Source organism: Trachemys scripta, chromosome 14 (genome assembly GCF_013100865.1).
Source record: "Trachemys scripta elegans isolate TJP31775 chromosome 14, CAS_Tse_1.0, whole genome shotgun sequence".
Classification (NCBI taxonomy): Eukaryota; Metazoa; Chordata; order Testudines; family Emydidae; genus Trachemys; species Trachemys scripta.
In genome coordinates, this window is record NC_048311.1 from 24766688 (window position 1) to 24782505 (window position 15818).

General features: G+C 40.9%; 1 protein-coding gene across 5 annotated transcripts in view; it reads left to right on the top strand.

Annotated features, from left to right (window-relative positions):
• Positions 1 to 15818, top strand: part of STXBP4 (syntaxin binding protein 4) — a 126342-nt gene that overhangs the window by 35910 nt on the left and 74614 nt on the right. For all 5 annotated transcript variants that reach the window (XM_034789696.1, XM_034789700.1, XM_034789697.1 and 2 more), the window contains 4 exons: positions 1528 to 1622; positions 5149 to 5245; positions 7216 to 7328; positions 8165 to 8254. In XM_034789696.1, the coding sequence (XP_034645587.1) occupies positions 1528 to 1622; positions 5149 to 5245; positions 7216 to 7328; positions 8165 to 8254 (395 nt within the window). The remainder of the gene's footprint in view (positions 1 to 1527; positions 1623 to 5148; positions 5246 to 7215; positions 7329 to 8164; positions 8255 to 15818) is intronic.

Here is a 15818-nt window from a genome sequence, read left to right on the forward strand (position 1 = left end):
GCACACACTGACTTCAGGGGAGCTATACCGATTTACTCTAGCTTAGGATGTAACCTGCTGTCTTTAGAATTTAATATAGCATGCCAACAGTATTGGTGTTACAGGTTTCCAAAAAGATGTTTTGTTGAGCACATATGGAGAATATAAATTAGTTTGAGCTTGGAAACAGATATTTTATGAATTACAAAATCCAGTTTTGTTTTGTTTTTTTTTTGTTTCTATTCTGTGTTTTGGAGATGGTCCCAAGCTGCAGAGTCCTGAGGTTTTCAGATGCAGATTTTGGTTTGAGCCCATCTCAGTCTCCATCTTGATGAAATAATAAAATAGGACGAAGAACTAATTAAGAACACTAGTTACTATGTGATTGTTTCTCAGAATTTCAGCCTTTTAATAAGTGTTTTGAATTCCTTTCCAAATTAGGGAATTTAAGAACTTCACATTGATGAGCCTGTCCATAGCATGTCCCTCTTTGTACCTAGCCCTCTGCAAAAACTCAGCAAGTGGATTTATTGTTTGTTCTATTTTAAATAAAATGTTAGTGCATCTAAAATCTAAGTGAAGCTACAAATTTGCTGCAGTGCATATAGCCATCAGTCAAAGGCCCTGAAGAGCCTCCTGCTATTTTCCTGGTGTACTGAGATGTTTCTCCAACAGACTGAGAAAGCCAGAGCACTCTGGCAAAGCTATAGTTGATTTTTCCTGTATTGTTTACCCTGCAAAAGAAATCTGTAGGTGTGAAATCTTTTGTGTTGGCTGCTTATAATTTTGGACTCACTTTTCCCCAGAATTTATAATTTGCACGTAAGGGAAAATAAACAACTGCATCCTAATCCTAATGTATTAAGGCATTGTTTAAATTATGGAAATTGTTACACTCTTATCGGTAAGGAGGGGCATGGGAGGAGGGGCCTCAGAGAAGGGGAGTTTCCCATTCCCACTAGGCACGAGGAGAAGCCAGAAGGGATTCACTCCAGGCAAGATCCCTAATTCAGCTCTGCCCCTCAGTGGCAAGAGATAATCCCTCCTCTTGACACAGTGCCTCCTGCTATTTACTCAGAGAATATATAGAACCGACCAGTTCCTTATGTTAAACACCTGGAATTGACAGTTGCAGAAAAGCTAACAAATGAGTGACATCTCTGAATTAATAAATGTTTTTCCCAACCTGTTTCCAAAAGCACTCTGTATGTATTCCATGAAAGAAGGTAGTGTCAGACGTGTTTTCAGTTCCGACATGACCTCATGCTACATACTTTTGTTAATCTTCCCTCCCATTATGGTGAAAATTATAAAATGGTTTACCAGTGGTTAAACAGGGTCTATATTTCCTCTTTTGGGTATTTAATGAATATTTTAGTAATGTACCTTTTAGCATTTAAGAAAAACATCATAATAAACATTAGAGTTCATTCCTGCAATCAGGTGATTAGCTGGAATTATTTTGAACAGCAGGACTTCAGAATACATTCTTCAGAGGGAAAAGTTCCAATTAAAATTCCAATTAACGTACAATCTGTTGTCTCTTAGCTGTTGCTTCCAACTGGACTGAAGATTATGGACCACAAGAAAGGAAGATTTCTCTGAACCCCACTGTTCGTCTCAAAGCAGAGAAACTGGAGATGGTAAATAGTGCTTAATATTGTTTTCTATTTTTTCCATAATCAGTGAATGTAAAATGTCTAAAGAAAATGTCTAGCTTGACTACTGCATAAATAGGTAAAAAAGAACTAATTACTTCCCAAATGCATAGCTCTTTCAGGGTCTCTATCCATATCTGACTTTACTTATTTGGGCAAATCGTTAAATGGCTGGTTGGGTCAATCCATTTAATTTTTAACTGATTTAATTTTAAACTGCATTATTTGCTGAGCATCTTAAGTGCACACAACATCGTTTTGAAAGAGGATATTGAAAAAAGGAATTTCACTCATTTCTATCCATCCTTCCTTCCTTAGGGTTTTATACTGATACCCATCCCTGTAGTTTCTGAGTGCCTCCCACATAAAATTGATAGCAATAGCAAAGTCCCTAGTGAACTTTACGGAGTCTCTGGCACAAAATTATAGCCAAAACGTTAAGAATATAAACAACGTGAAATAAAAGCTAGATACAGAGGAAAGAACAAAGTGCCAAAGGCTCATAAATAGAAAAAAATAAATGCAAACAAAGCCACATACATAAGTCTTTGTATTATTATTATTATTATTATTAAAAAAAGGCAGGGAGCTAAAATTTAAGGAGAGAAATATTGAGATACTCACAAGGGTACATGGAGATATGATGAGTAAAAGAAGATGAAAAAAGCCAAAGAAATTGTGCCTACAAAGAAGTAACATCCTGGAGAAGATTCATGTGGGAAAAGTAAAAAACAGATGAAAGAGATGCAGAAGGAAATAAGATGCACAGAAATACTTAGAAGGGCAGATCAGTTACATACATTTTTGCTGAAACATGCAGTACATATTTAAATTGATTCTTTCATTTTCCCTAGCACTGTCAGCATGCAATAGTTTGATCTATCATTTTTATTTATCTTTCCTGCATGACATAGTATATTTCAGAAGGAAATACAAATGGGCATATTTTTATGAACATTTTTATTTGTTTCTTATTTTGATCATAAAAAACAAGTGTCAATAAGGGGGTAAAAGATAAGGAACAGTGTTTAAAGTAACAAAAAGATCTAATTATGGTTTGGAGTTCATTTGAGAATGCTAGACTGCATTATAAGTTCAGTTGATCTCTTTCAACATTCCATGAGTGACTGCAGTAGAGGAGTCTGCTGTTAGCATTATTTTACCTTAAATAATACTCAGGTCATTGGAGCAAGAGGATCTAATTGTGAGTTGGAGGAAATGTAGCTATACAGTGAAAACTGTCTTCAGGTGCTCAGCCAGGAGACCATTAAAATAATCTAGCTAATAATACATGATAAAGATGAGGGGGGAAAATCTCTTGGGTCCTCATGTCCATGTCTCTACCACTGCAGAATTGAAGTTGATAGGTCAATATTAAGCGCATAAGTAGGTCCTATTGATATGCTTAAAGTTAAGCACCTGCCTAGACATCTGGTACCTTGGCCTTTGAAGTGGAGAGCCATCTTGCATGTTGCCCATATAAATTGATGGCCAGTTGACAGCTTGTAATGTATGCATCAAGTTGATAGATAACAGATTATAAGGATGAAGTGCATGAGGCTTCCTCATTCCAACCAACCTCTCTCCTTGTTTTAGTCTCTCTCCCATTTAAAGATGCCTAATCCATCTTCTACCTTATCCCTCCATATCTGAAAATATTCTGGAGAAAAGAACATGTGATGAATCTGGAGGTGCTCAGTAATAATTTTGGCCTGTAACCCAAAATCTAATTATATGCCCCAAATTAGATGGCATGCTAAAATGGTGTGATAGACTTCCACTACTAGAAGAGTTTCAGATGGTTTCAACACTTTCACCTATAGGGGGGCAGAGTCATCAGACAAGGGATTACAAGCCATTGAGACAGAATGGGTCTACCTACCAAACAAGGAAGCAGCTGTCAAACAGTCTGAGGCAAAAAGACGACTTCATACATGGGTTCTGAAACAAAGAAATTATCAAGCAATATAGAAATTGAACCCATGCACACACAGAGTAGGTGGGGGCATTTAAAAATGGAGCTGTCCTGAGAGAGGAAAATCTGAGACACTCCCAAGGTAGGTGGTCTGAGAAAAACAGCGGGGCATGTTGTCATTTGAAAGTTCCACTTTGGTCCTCCTCAGTCCAGCGTATTTGACTTTAAGCACTTATGTGCGTATTTGACTTTAAGCACACAGAGTCCCTTTATATGCAGTAGGATTGCCCAAATGTTTAAAGTACACATATTCTTGAGTGCTTTGTTGGGCCAGGCTTTAACCAGCAGGTTTTTTTCTTGAGCATTTTGCTTTTGTCATAAATGATTGTCTTGTGCTATTATCCAGAAACTATTTCCATGGTATTTACTTTATCTCAGCCATTTTAATAACAATTAAAGGAAAACAGGTATGAGCAATGGGCTGTCCATTTAATGATGATTTATGACAATAAACATCTTTGTGTGCAATATTCAAAAATTTTGAAGAAATGTCTTTTTATCATTCATTAATTTAGAAGTCCAAGCTTCAGTACAATCTAAAGGATTTAACTTTGATGATATTTCTATCTTGAAAAAATAGTCACTCATTTTCATGTTTTGAAACCAGTGTGTCTTTTTGGTTCAGTTAACTACTTCTGCATATAACTTAATTTACATTAATATTTGGCTCTTTATTGCATAATTTGTCTTTGATACAGCATTTGTAGACTGTTTACATGCCATTGAATAGTTTGTTTTGCAAATTATTATATTTATATGCAATTTTCAGGTTTACTCTACCACTCCATTATGTTTAGTCCTCCCTACTTCCATTAGCACTATAAAGAAACCATTACCGGTTATATATATCAGCATTATCTTGTAAGCCGTGTAATGTGTGCTGAGTTATTTACTTCTTTTTTTAAATTCAGTCTTATAAAACCTATTTGAGGTACACAAACTAATAATTCCCCGTGACTCAAAAATACTGGCACCAAATTTAATTTACCTTGACAAAAAATTAAATAAATACAAAATCTGAGTGAAAGCAAATGCTGAAACTTGATATGAAATAATTCTTTGTGCTGAAGGTCCGAGTGAGTCAAAATAGGGATATTGTGTGGAACCATGGGCATAAGTGTGGCAACTGATGCCTGTTTTCTTTTACTGGCCTAGTATAGTCAAAGTTTCTTCAGCCTCAGGTAGCTTCTGAGAGTGTTGTAAATCGACACTCATATAATACAGTGATGACGATAATATAAACGTGGTGATAGTCCTAACCTTCTTAATGTTTTCAGAGCAAAATATGATGATCATGGGAAAATTGTACTGAGCCACAAGTAGAACATATTAATAAAGACAGCTACTCCGGTGAGTCACCAGAGCCCATTCTGTCATCTTTCTTATTTGTCTGTCTTTGAGGAGGTTTAAGAAATAGTGACCACACAAGACACAACTTGTTAGTGAAGGAGAGCTATAATGAAAAGGCTTTTTTCCCCATTTGAGGCAGAGATCTCTAATCCCCATTTTAAAAAAAAATAACTCTTTGTCTTCTAGGCACTAAATTATCTTGGGATTCAGCCCACAGACGAACAGCAGCGAGTCCTAAGGCACCAACTACAGAAAGATTCTAAAGGAACAGTATCTTTTGGAGGTAACCATTTGTAGAGTGCCCTGGAAAATAATGTAACATAGAAGCAGAGAGCTTATAATATCAGTTTATATATTTTCAGTTATAATAACCTTCCCATCAATGTGAGTTATTACTGTCATAAAAACAATTCTCCGTGGTGAGGCAAGATTGTGATTCTACTATTTAACAATGAACTTGCAATTCTGGAACTAGCCATCTGTAATGGAAGTCCGATTTCTCCTTTATGAAGATCAGTTTTAGCTCACTAGCCCTTAAGTGCACTGTGCTCTCACTTATACTAATGAATTTTCAACTTTGCCTTGAAAATAGGGTATTATTATTAAGTCTGAGGGTTTTTTTTAAATGAAAATGGTTTTCGTATTTAAGAAATCACTGCTTTCTTTCAAAAATAAAAGCACGAAGTATCTATTTTATAGCAAATTCATTTTCGCAAACTACTTAATTCTAAACAATATTTCTTGTATAATAGTTTCCTAAGAAATAGTCATGAAATTGAAGCATGCAGTGTCATTTTAGCTGCTACTAATTTAGGCATCACAAACCTTAAAAGTTAACCATTTTTCTTCTCTCAATTTCTTAAAAATTAAAGTTCTTAAATTCAAATCAATAAATAAAAATATAGATATACATTTCTTTATTTTTAAATTGCATAATAAATCAAAGGAATTGTGTGTCAGGTCTCCATTCTGTGTCATCCAGCTGTCCTATAAAATGATCTCTTGAATAACCTAAAACAAAATTAGTTTCTTTCTAATTCTTGATCTCAGCAACTGAACTTAGAATTTCTAGTATCTTATTTATTTAATATTTGTCCAATCCATGGGACTGAAACTAAAACACAAGTCGAGAAAATAGTAGCAAGTTCCTGGCCCCCTCATCCTGGTTAAGATTTTCCAGTTAAGATTTGGAGAGAGTGGTGTCACTTATAATTAATGTCACTTGCTACCAGCAACTAGATAGCTCAGAAGTTGTCCATGCATTTATCCTGCCTATTTTGTTTCTCTCGTGAGAACTGAGAGCAATAGGGCTGAAGGCTACAATGAAAGACTCCACATGGAGACCTTCCCCTGCCCCATTCAACATGATGTAGCTTCTGACCAAAGCTAATTCTAGCAGAGGCAGGTGAGCTCATCAAATTGATAGTATCAGTCACTCACTGTGAGAGTCTTGATATTTAATATCCCTCTAGCCCCCAGTAGCCATTGCAGCAGTGAACTCTGTTTTTCATTCTGGCTAAACAGGTAGCTTAGACAAAGGTCATTGATACTGCAGTGACTTTTGTGTTTCAGCTCCATCCTAGATAGGCAGCTGGCCAAAAAACATGCAACACAATATGTGCAGTACCCCATCAGGGGGTTGGGAGCCTACATAGAAAAAGGTAAAACTCAGAGTGGTACAAAGATTTCCTCTTTTCCTATAGAGTCAGTATATCTGGCCCCTAAAGGATCAGTCTACTCCAGAGGCGATCCTTTGCTGGTATAGTATAAGTATAGGCTGCTCTAATTTACGCCAGGAACCTTCCAAGCATAAACCATCTCTAGAATTGGGAACAGCAGAGGTGTGGTTTACATCACCTTTTTGTCCCTCCCCAACAAAACTTTCCCAATTGCAGTTCAGTCACATACCAAGACCTCAGCATATGTTTTTAAAACTCCATTTTCTGATTTTTTTTACAAACTTCCTCAAAAGAACTCTGTGCTGAGATAAGAAGCTGCAGTCAAAATTGCAGGTAGATTGTTTCATCTTTCAGGAAGTTAATGGAGGAGTTGAAAATTCATACTTAAATGGGAGCTCAACAGTGAATATGGAGAGGCTATTGCTACTCCATAATTTAGTTTGTCAGACCAGCACCTTACACAAGCACTGCATTCATTTTTAATAGTAGTTGCAAACAGTTTTAAACTAGGGAAAAACAAACTGACTCCTATAAAATTGGTGCCACAGACTACAGTAACTAAACTCTGTTTTAGATTTTGTTCAGGTTGCAAGAAATCTGTTCTGTTTGCAGTTGGATGAAGCAGGTGGTGGCCAAAGACCTATAACATTTGGTGCCAGTGAAATTGCCAATTTATTAGATTCACAGGTAAAGTATCTGCTGGAGCTCAGTATTATTTATCTATTGTGAAGAATAAGTTAACAAAGGTTAATTTACTTAAAACTATTCCAATTCTTGGACAAATTTTTGAAAGAGTTTCATATCATGGTTTTCTTTAAAGTAACCTAGTTCCTAAGAAGCCTTGTTAAAGCAACCTAGTTTGCAGGAAGCAATTCACATAAATATGTTGTGAATTGGGATGAGTGGATAACAGTATTTTATTGACAGGACTGCTGATTGCTTCCAGCAGTGTGAGTAATAAACAATTATGTGGCACAGTGATTTGGACCTCTATTGCACTCAGAAATCACTTTATTTTAAAGGTAATTTTTAACAATGAAGGCCTATATAGATCCCCGATGGGTTAGAAATACTGAATGTAATTTATTCCTTATCTGAGATCAAATAGAAGGGGGAAAGTAGTCAGATTTATTGGCACTGTTTTCTCGGAAATTTTTGTGGATAATTTTTGTTAATCCATTTTAGCAAAGCATGTTATTTTTTCATTGCTGGAAAACCTGTGACTAGAGCTGGTCAGAAAATGTCAGTTAAAAATTAGTTTAAACCAACATTTTTTTTTTTGGTGGTTGTTGTTCCAAACTGAAAGTTTTCATATTTGGTTGCTGAAAACGTACAATATTTTGGAGAAACAAATTGCATTTTCATTAATTTTTAATAGCTAAAAAAAGTTCTTTATCAATTCTACCTGTGATTTTCTTTTAACAAGACTCTGTTGTTAAAGAGATCAAGCATTATGATAGATGCATTTAACCAAATATTAGTTTCTATTAATTTTCCCCTTTTTCATATTTTAATACATACAGCTTGTATCCTGTGATTCTTTGGAAATGGATGATGTGGAAAGACTTAAAAGAGAAAGAAATGAAGCTTTAAAAGAAATATGTAAATTGAAGGTAATATTTAATTCTGATCACTTTTAAAAAAATGAAATAATCCATTTAAGGAAAGATAGCATTTAACCTGAATTTGAATTGTATGTGTATAGTATAAAAAGTATTGGTACAAGAGAGAATAGTATTCACTGGTATCCAAAGAGCATATGCATATAATGTGTTTATACAGAAATTGACCTTTACTCCCTATACTGAATGCCTGTGCTTTTTTCTAGCCTGAATGTCAGGGGGAATTAGACTAGAGACATTTCACAGAGGTACATTGGGTGTATGTGATTTATCTGATCTATTTAGAAAGTTATGTGGCCCCAATCATCATAATATCTGATCACCATTTAGTATTTATGAAATATGCCAGATTGGCAGAATCGGAGACTTAAAGTCATCTATCCTCAAAACAAGTACAGCAAAGAGGCAGTAGCAATGCAAACTTCCCCCAATCATGACCTGCCAGTATACCTTAACCTAGCCTGGAAATCCTATCTTGGGGTAAAAGACAAGCTCAATCTCCATACTCATTCTCAGTTATGACTACTATCTAGTGTGACAACTAGTGCGAGTTGTGGTGGTTTTTGTGATGTAGACAGCTGTCCATTGGTAAGTGAACCAGACTCATTCCACATAGGACAATGAGCATTTCTCAGCTTGTAGCCACTAGTTACTTGGGCTGGATTGGAACTAGCAATCTAAGAATATAGAGAGAGCACTGTATAGCCTACTATGAATCTTTCGAGCTATCCAAATGTCATAACACCATATTTCTTAAATATGTGAACACAAAATTCTGTGTCAACAACTAAAAAGCCCTCACTTATCAGATGAACAAGTAATTTATGTTTATTTTGATTTTAATTCTTAGATTGAATCAGTACAAAGTAAATAATGTTTTGGAGATTTATCTTTCAGGCTTCAGTTCAAGAAAGCATTCCTATTCATGCCAGCACATAAGCATCTGCTTAACTTTCATTGAAGTCAATGGGATTTAAGCACATACTTCAAGAAAAATATGTGCTTAAGAGTTTTTTCCTGAATCAGGGAACATCCTAGCATTATCAGCTTTCCTTCTAAAACCAGCAGGTATTGAGTGCTACCCTTAATCAATCATCCAAAACTCACCTAGCATTTGATCCTGAATGATACCAAGGACTTCTTGGGATGGGAGGTGAGGATTCTCAGTGCCTTGCAGGAATCTCTCAGCACCTTACCCTTTTAGTGCGAAGATCTTCAGATTTGTTTGACTGTCATGTCACCCTCACTTGCCTCCCACACATCCACACCATAGAATACTTCATCACATTAATAAATTCATCTTAAAACTGTTTGTTTGTTCCGTTCTCTCCTATTTGTTATGTTTAACCTCCGCCGTGTTATTCTCTTAAAAGGCTTTTTGTGGTAGCAAGATGGCACCTTAAGTCAAAATTTATCTTATTTGATCACCTCTGGAAGCGCTTTGCTCTTCTTCCCATTTAACTAGTCTAAAAAAGAAAGATCTGTCCGGGATGTCATCATCTCTATTTTTAAAAAAATAGGTGGTGCTCATTATAACATATGGATTAGCTGGAAATAATGTTTGTTTTGCTATTTCTATAATATTCTGTTTTTAAATGTATGTCAAGGGCACCCAGAGCTTTGGATTCTTGTCCCTTTGTGTGGAGTTTATTTTAGACCAAAATAAAAATAAATAAATAATAAATTTGAAATAGCCCGTCTGTTGGGGAAACACATTCCTCTTTTAATCCAGTTTAATCAACAGATGCTCATATCCTTAGTATCTAGGAAATAAGACTAACTGAGCAATACTTCAGATATTTTAATTTCTAATCTTAAATCAGCATTAAAAAAAAAAAACCTACCATAAATTATGTTTCTTATTATAGGCATACTGTGAGCTTTTATTGGCATACTGTTTCCCACTCAGTAATTTAAATTTCAGTATTTCCCAGCCAACCTAGTAGGGTAATTGATGTTCCTGAATGACTGACAGTAAGTAGTCTTAATTTGCTCAATAATAGGGCAACATACTGCTGATGTCCCTTTTAGAACATTAGACATAAAGTGTCCCCTGGACTTCTACAATCAATTCTTGAGATCAAAGGAGTTATTGTCTTTACTGTATACTAATACTCTAGTATTTTAATTTGTGTCTCTAACTTGTTTCAACCTTTGTAATTTTTTCAGTTTAGTTACACTCATGTTGGATACTGCAGAAAAGTTCTGATTGGGTATACTTAAGGGAAAATACTCAGATGGTTACAGATTCTTAGAAATCAGAGAAAGAAATGAATTCTAATATTGGGTCATTTAAGATACCATCCTACAAAGTGCTGAGTGCTTTTAACTGCCCATTAACTTCTGTGTTGAAGGCACTCAGCAAGTTGTAGTATCCCAGATATTCAGCATACATTCTCCTTTTCTTTAAAAAAAAAATCTTGGTTATTCTTAGGCCTTGTCTACACTACGAGAGTAGTTCGATTTTACTTAAATCGAATATTTGGAATCGATATTGCAAAGTCGAACGTGTGTGTCCACACTAAGGACAGTAATTCGACTTTGTGAGTCCACACTAACGGGGAAAGCGTCGACATTGGAAGCGGTGCACTGTGGGCAGCTATCCCACAGTTCCCGCAGTCCCCGCTGCCCATTGGAATTCTGGGTCGAGCCACCAATGCCTTCTGGGTAAAAAAATGTGTCGAGGGTGCTTTTGGGTAACTGTCGTCATCCATCCATCACTCACTCCCGCCCTCCCTCCCTCCCTGAAAGCGCCGGCGGGAAATCATTTCGCGCACTTTTCAAGTCATTGACAGCGCGGACGCCACAGCACTGTGAGCATGGAGCCCGCTGCAACCATCGCTGCAGTTGTGGCCGCTCTCAACGCCTCGCAGCTTATCATACAGGTTGCCCTGAGGCAGATGCAGAAAAGTCAGGCGAGGAGGCTACGTCAACGCGGTGATGGCCTGAAGTGTGAGAGTAGCACAGACCTCTCAGAAAGCAGGGGACCCAGCGCCGAGGACATCACGGTGGCAATGGGTCATGTTGATGCCGTGGAACGGCGATTCTGGGCACGGGAAACAAGCACTGAGTGGTGGGACCGCATAGTGCTGCAGGTCTGGGATGAATCACAGTGGCTGCGAAACTTCCGCATGCGGAAGGGAACTTTCCTTGAACTTTGTGAGTTGCTGTCCCCTGCCCTGAAGCGCAATGACACCCGGATGCGACCAGCCCTGACTGTCCATAAGCGAGTGGCCATAGCCCTCTGGAAGCTTGCAACGCCTGACAGCTACCGGTCAGTCGCGAGCCAGTTTGGGGTGGGCAAATCTACCGTGGGGGTTGTTGTGATGCAAGTAGCCAAGGCAATCGTTGATGTACTGCTGCCAAAGGTAGTGACCCTGGGAAACGTGGAGGCGATCATAGATGGCTTCGCAGCGATGGGATTCCCAAACTGCGGTGGGGCCATAGATGGAACTCACATCCCTATCCTGGCACCGGACCACCAGGCCAGCCAGTACATTAACAGAAAGGGCTACTTTTCCATGGTGCTGCAAGCACTGGTGGACCACAGGGGACGTTTTACCAACATCTACGTGGGATGGCCGGGCAAGGTTCATGACGCTCGTGTTTTCAGGAACTCTGGTCTGTTTAGACGGCTGCAACAAGGTATTTACTTCCCGGACCACAAAATAACTGTTGGGGATGTGGAGATGCCTATAGTCATCCTCGGGGACCCAGCCTACCCGCTAATGCCCTGGCTCATGAAGCCCTATACTGGCGCCCTGGACACTGAAAAAGAACTCTTCAACTACCGGCTGAGCAAGTGCAGAATGGTGGTGGAGTGTGCTTTTGGACGTCTCAAGGGGAGATGGAGAAGCTTGATGACTCGCTGTGATCTCAGCGAAACCAATATCCCCATTGTTATAGCAGCTTGCTGTGTGCTCCACAATCTCTGTGAGAGCAAGGGGGAGACCTTTATGGCGGGGTGGGAGGTTGAGGAAATTAGCCTGGCTGCTGATTACTCACAGCCAGACAGCCGGGCGATTAGAAGAGACCAGCGGGAAGCGCTGTGCATCCGGGAGGCTTTGAAAGCAAAGTTCCTGAGTGAGCAGGGTAACCTGTGACTTTTAAGTTTGTGTACAGAGAAGCTGAACCTGCCCCCGTTTCTTTACCCAGTTAATGTTGACTATCCTACCCAGTTACATACCCCCTTCACCCCCTTCCAACACACGTTTCGAAATAAAAATAGTTCTACTTTGTTAATGCACACCGTTTTTTTTAATACTGTTTTCGCGGGAATTTTTTAAAACTGGGACGCAGACTGTGGTGCGGAGCGGGTGTAGTGTAGTGACGCGAATGAAGCTTCTAAACTCAAGGATTGACGGGCTCCGCTGCGGTGGGATGGTTGTTTCAACGGAGCCTGTCACCCCTCCTGATCGGGACTGTGTGTATGGGGGGGCTATGTGACTTTGTGGCAGGGGGAGGACGATTACAGATCCCCTGCTGCATGGCTCTGTGATCCTGCATAAGGACTGCCGCTTAAGATCTGTAACTGCCCTCCCCCGCCACAAAGTCACAGAGCAACCCACCCCCCACCACATAACATGAAAACAACCTCCCAGACTAACCAGGGTAACTAGTCACTGCATCACTGCACTGTGTATGTGCCCTGCTGCTGTGCCTGCCCCCGCCTATGTACCCTGCCAAAGGTGACTGTCCTGTCCAATTACCAACCCCCTTTCCCCTCCTCCTCCAAAAGAACATGATTGAAACAGTAGTTAACATGAACGTATTTTTTATTATCAACTACACATGGAACTGGGAGGTGAAACTTGGACGGGGGCTTGTGTCAGGCGGGAAGGAAAGAACTTTTCAAGTTTTGGGGAATGAGAGCCTTCTGCTACTAGAGCTCTCTGCAGGGGTGGAGTGAGAGTTAGCAGGGACTCTGCCGCCTCTCCTTCTTTGCACTTTGGGTGAGGTGGGTATGGGACTTGGTGGCGGGGGAGGGCGGTTAGAGATGGACTGCAGCGGGGCTCTGTCCTCCTGCCTCCGTTCCTGCAGAACATCCACAAGGCGCCGGAGCGTGTCTGTTTGCTCCCTCAGTAGTCCAAGCAGCGTTTGAGTCGCCTGCTGGTCTTCCTGCCGCCACCTCTCCTCCCGATCCATGTTTGCTTGCTGCATTTGGGTCAATTTCTCCCGCCACTGGGTCTGCTGTGCTGCCTGGGCTTGGGAACAGGCCATAAGTTCAGAGAACATGTCCTCCCGTGTCCTCTTCTTCCTATGCCTAATCTTCGCTAGCCTCTGGGAGTGTGATGCCAGGCTAGGTTGTGAGACAGTCGCAGATGTGGCTGTGGGAATGGGAAAAAGGGAGTGAATTCCTCAGAAAGATAAATGTAGTTGTGAACCAAGAACATAGTCTTTCTCTGTGAACAAGACCATGCACAGCACCTATCACATGCGCACTCAGCACAAGGTCGAATTCTCGGCCTTCGCATTCAGTGCCTGGGGTCTTCCACAGCACATTTGAGAAGCGGGGCAGCACAACGGAATTTCTGTTGCAGGCAGACATGGTAAGCCGTAGACTTGTGGCAGTTTAAAACTTTTATATTACCACTGGCCTCATTTCACATTTAAAGCAATGTCAGTACCTGCTGCCAGCAATCCGGCAAGCGGGAACTCTGCCCCTGTCCCACCCCCTCGCGGCTGTCCCCAGGAACGATCCCTTTCGGCAGCCCCTCTCCCGCCTCCACCGCGTGGCTGCAAACCAGCGGTTACAGTTCTGTAAAGGAACGAGCAAGCAGTCCCAACACTAACATTCCCCTACCTAATTCAAAGCAGGTCACCATGGGCGACATCACCCTGATGAGGATCTCTGACAGCGAGAGAGAGAGAATGCTCCGGGAAAGCCTCCAAAGACCAGGGCCGTATGCCGCCCTGCTGTGCAGAGCAATGATTCCCGAGTACTTGATAGTCTCGTGGCGCGGCAACGTGTCGTACTTCGGAGGACCCAATAAGGCCGCTCTCCCCAGGAACCTCATGCAACGGCTTTCCAATTACCTCCAGGAGAGCTTCATCGAGATGTCCCGGGAGGATTACTGCTCTATCCCTGCACATATAGACCGCATCTTACTCTAGCTGCAGTAGCAGGGACTAAACAGTAGAGCGGCTTGGGCAGGACAATCACGGAAAACCGGACATTGCTAGATTTTTTTTCAAAACTTGCACTGCCCATGACTGAACCGTTAAGTGCCTAGGGCAAACTAATCATGAACAACCCATTCTTTTAATTGTTAATATTCCTGTTCTGTTAAAAATAAATGTTTAGATGTTTACAACACTTACTGGATGATCCTTCACCAGATTCTGTGTCCGGGGTAACGGCTGGGGAGGGTTGGTAGGGGATCTCTGTAAGGGTGATGAAGAGATCCTGGCTGTCGGGGAAATCAGCGTTGTGAGCGCTGCCGACTGCCTCGTCCTCCTTATCTCCTTCCTCATCTTCCCCGTCCGCTAACATGTCCGAGGAACCGGCCGTGGACAATATCCCATCCTCAGAGTCCACGGTCAGTGGTGGGGTAGTGGTGGCGGCCGCACCGAGGATGGAATGCAGTGCCTCATAGAAACGGGATGTCTGGGGATGGGATCCGGAGCGTCCGTTTGCCTCTTTGGTCTTCTGGTAGCCTTGTCTCAGCTCCTTGATTTTCACGCGGCACTGCGTTACATCCCGGCTGTATCCTCTCTCTGACATGTCTTTAGAGATCTTCTCATAGATCTTTGCATTCCGTTTCTTGGAGCGCAGCTCAGAAAGCACGGACTCATCGCCCCACACAGCGATGAGATCCAATACTTCCCGATCAGTCCATGCTGGGGCCCTCTTTCTATTCACAGACTGCACGGCCATCACTGCTGGAGAGCTCTGCATCGTTGCCAGTGCTGCTGTGATCGCCACGATGTCCAGACAGGAAATGAGATTCAAACTGGCCAGACAGGAAAAGGAATTCAAATTCAAATTTTCCCGGGGCTTTTCCTGTGTGGCTGGTCAGAGCATCCGAGCTCGTACTGCTGTCCAGAGCGTCAACAGAGTGGTGCACTGTGGGATAGCTCCCGGAGCTATTAACGTCGATTTCCATCCACACCTAGCCTAATTCGACATGGCCATGTCGAATTTAGCGCTACTCCCCTCGTCGGGGAGGAGTACAGAAGTCGAATTAAAGAGACCTCTATGTCGAACTAAATACCTTCGCGGTGTGGACGGGTGCAGGGTTAATTCGATGTAACGGCGCTAACTTCGACATAAACGCCTAGTGTAGACCAGGCCTTAGTAATACCACTTTTTTCACTAATAATCCCTCTCCTTTGAAGTATTTGTAGATTGTTATGATATCCCCACCCCCACTAAATTGTTAGTTCTTTTAATCTTTACTCAATGCCAGTCTCCCCGGGTTTTTGATAATTTTTGCTTCCTTTCTCAGGTTCGTTTAGTGGTCTGATTTTTCATATATGCTGAGTCACTACTGTGGAATTCAGTGGGATGGGAAGGGTGTTCTAATGGGTGGGACTCTGAACTGGAACTCGTGAA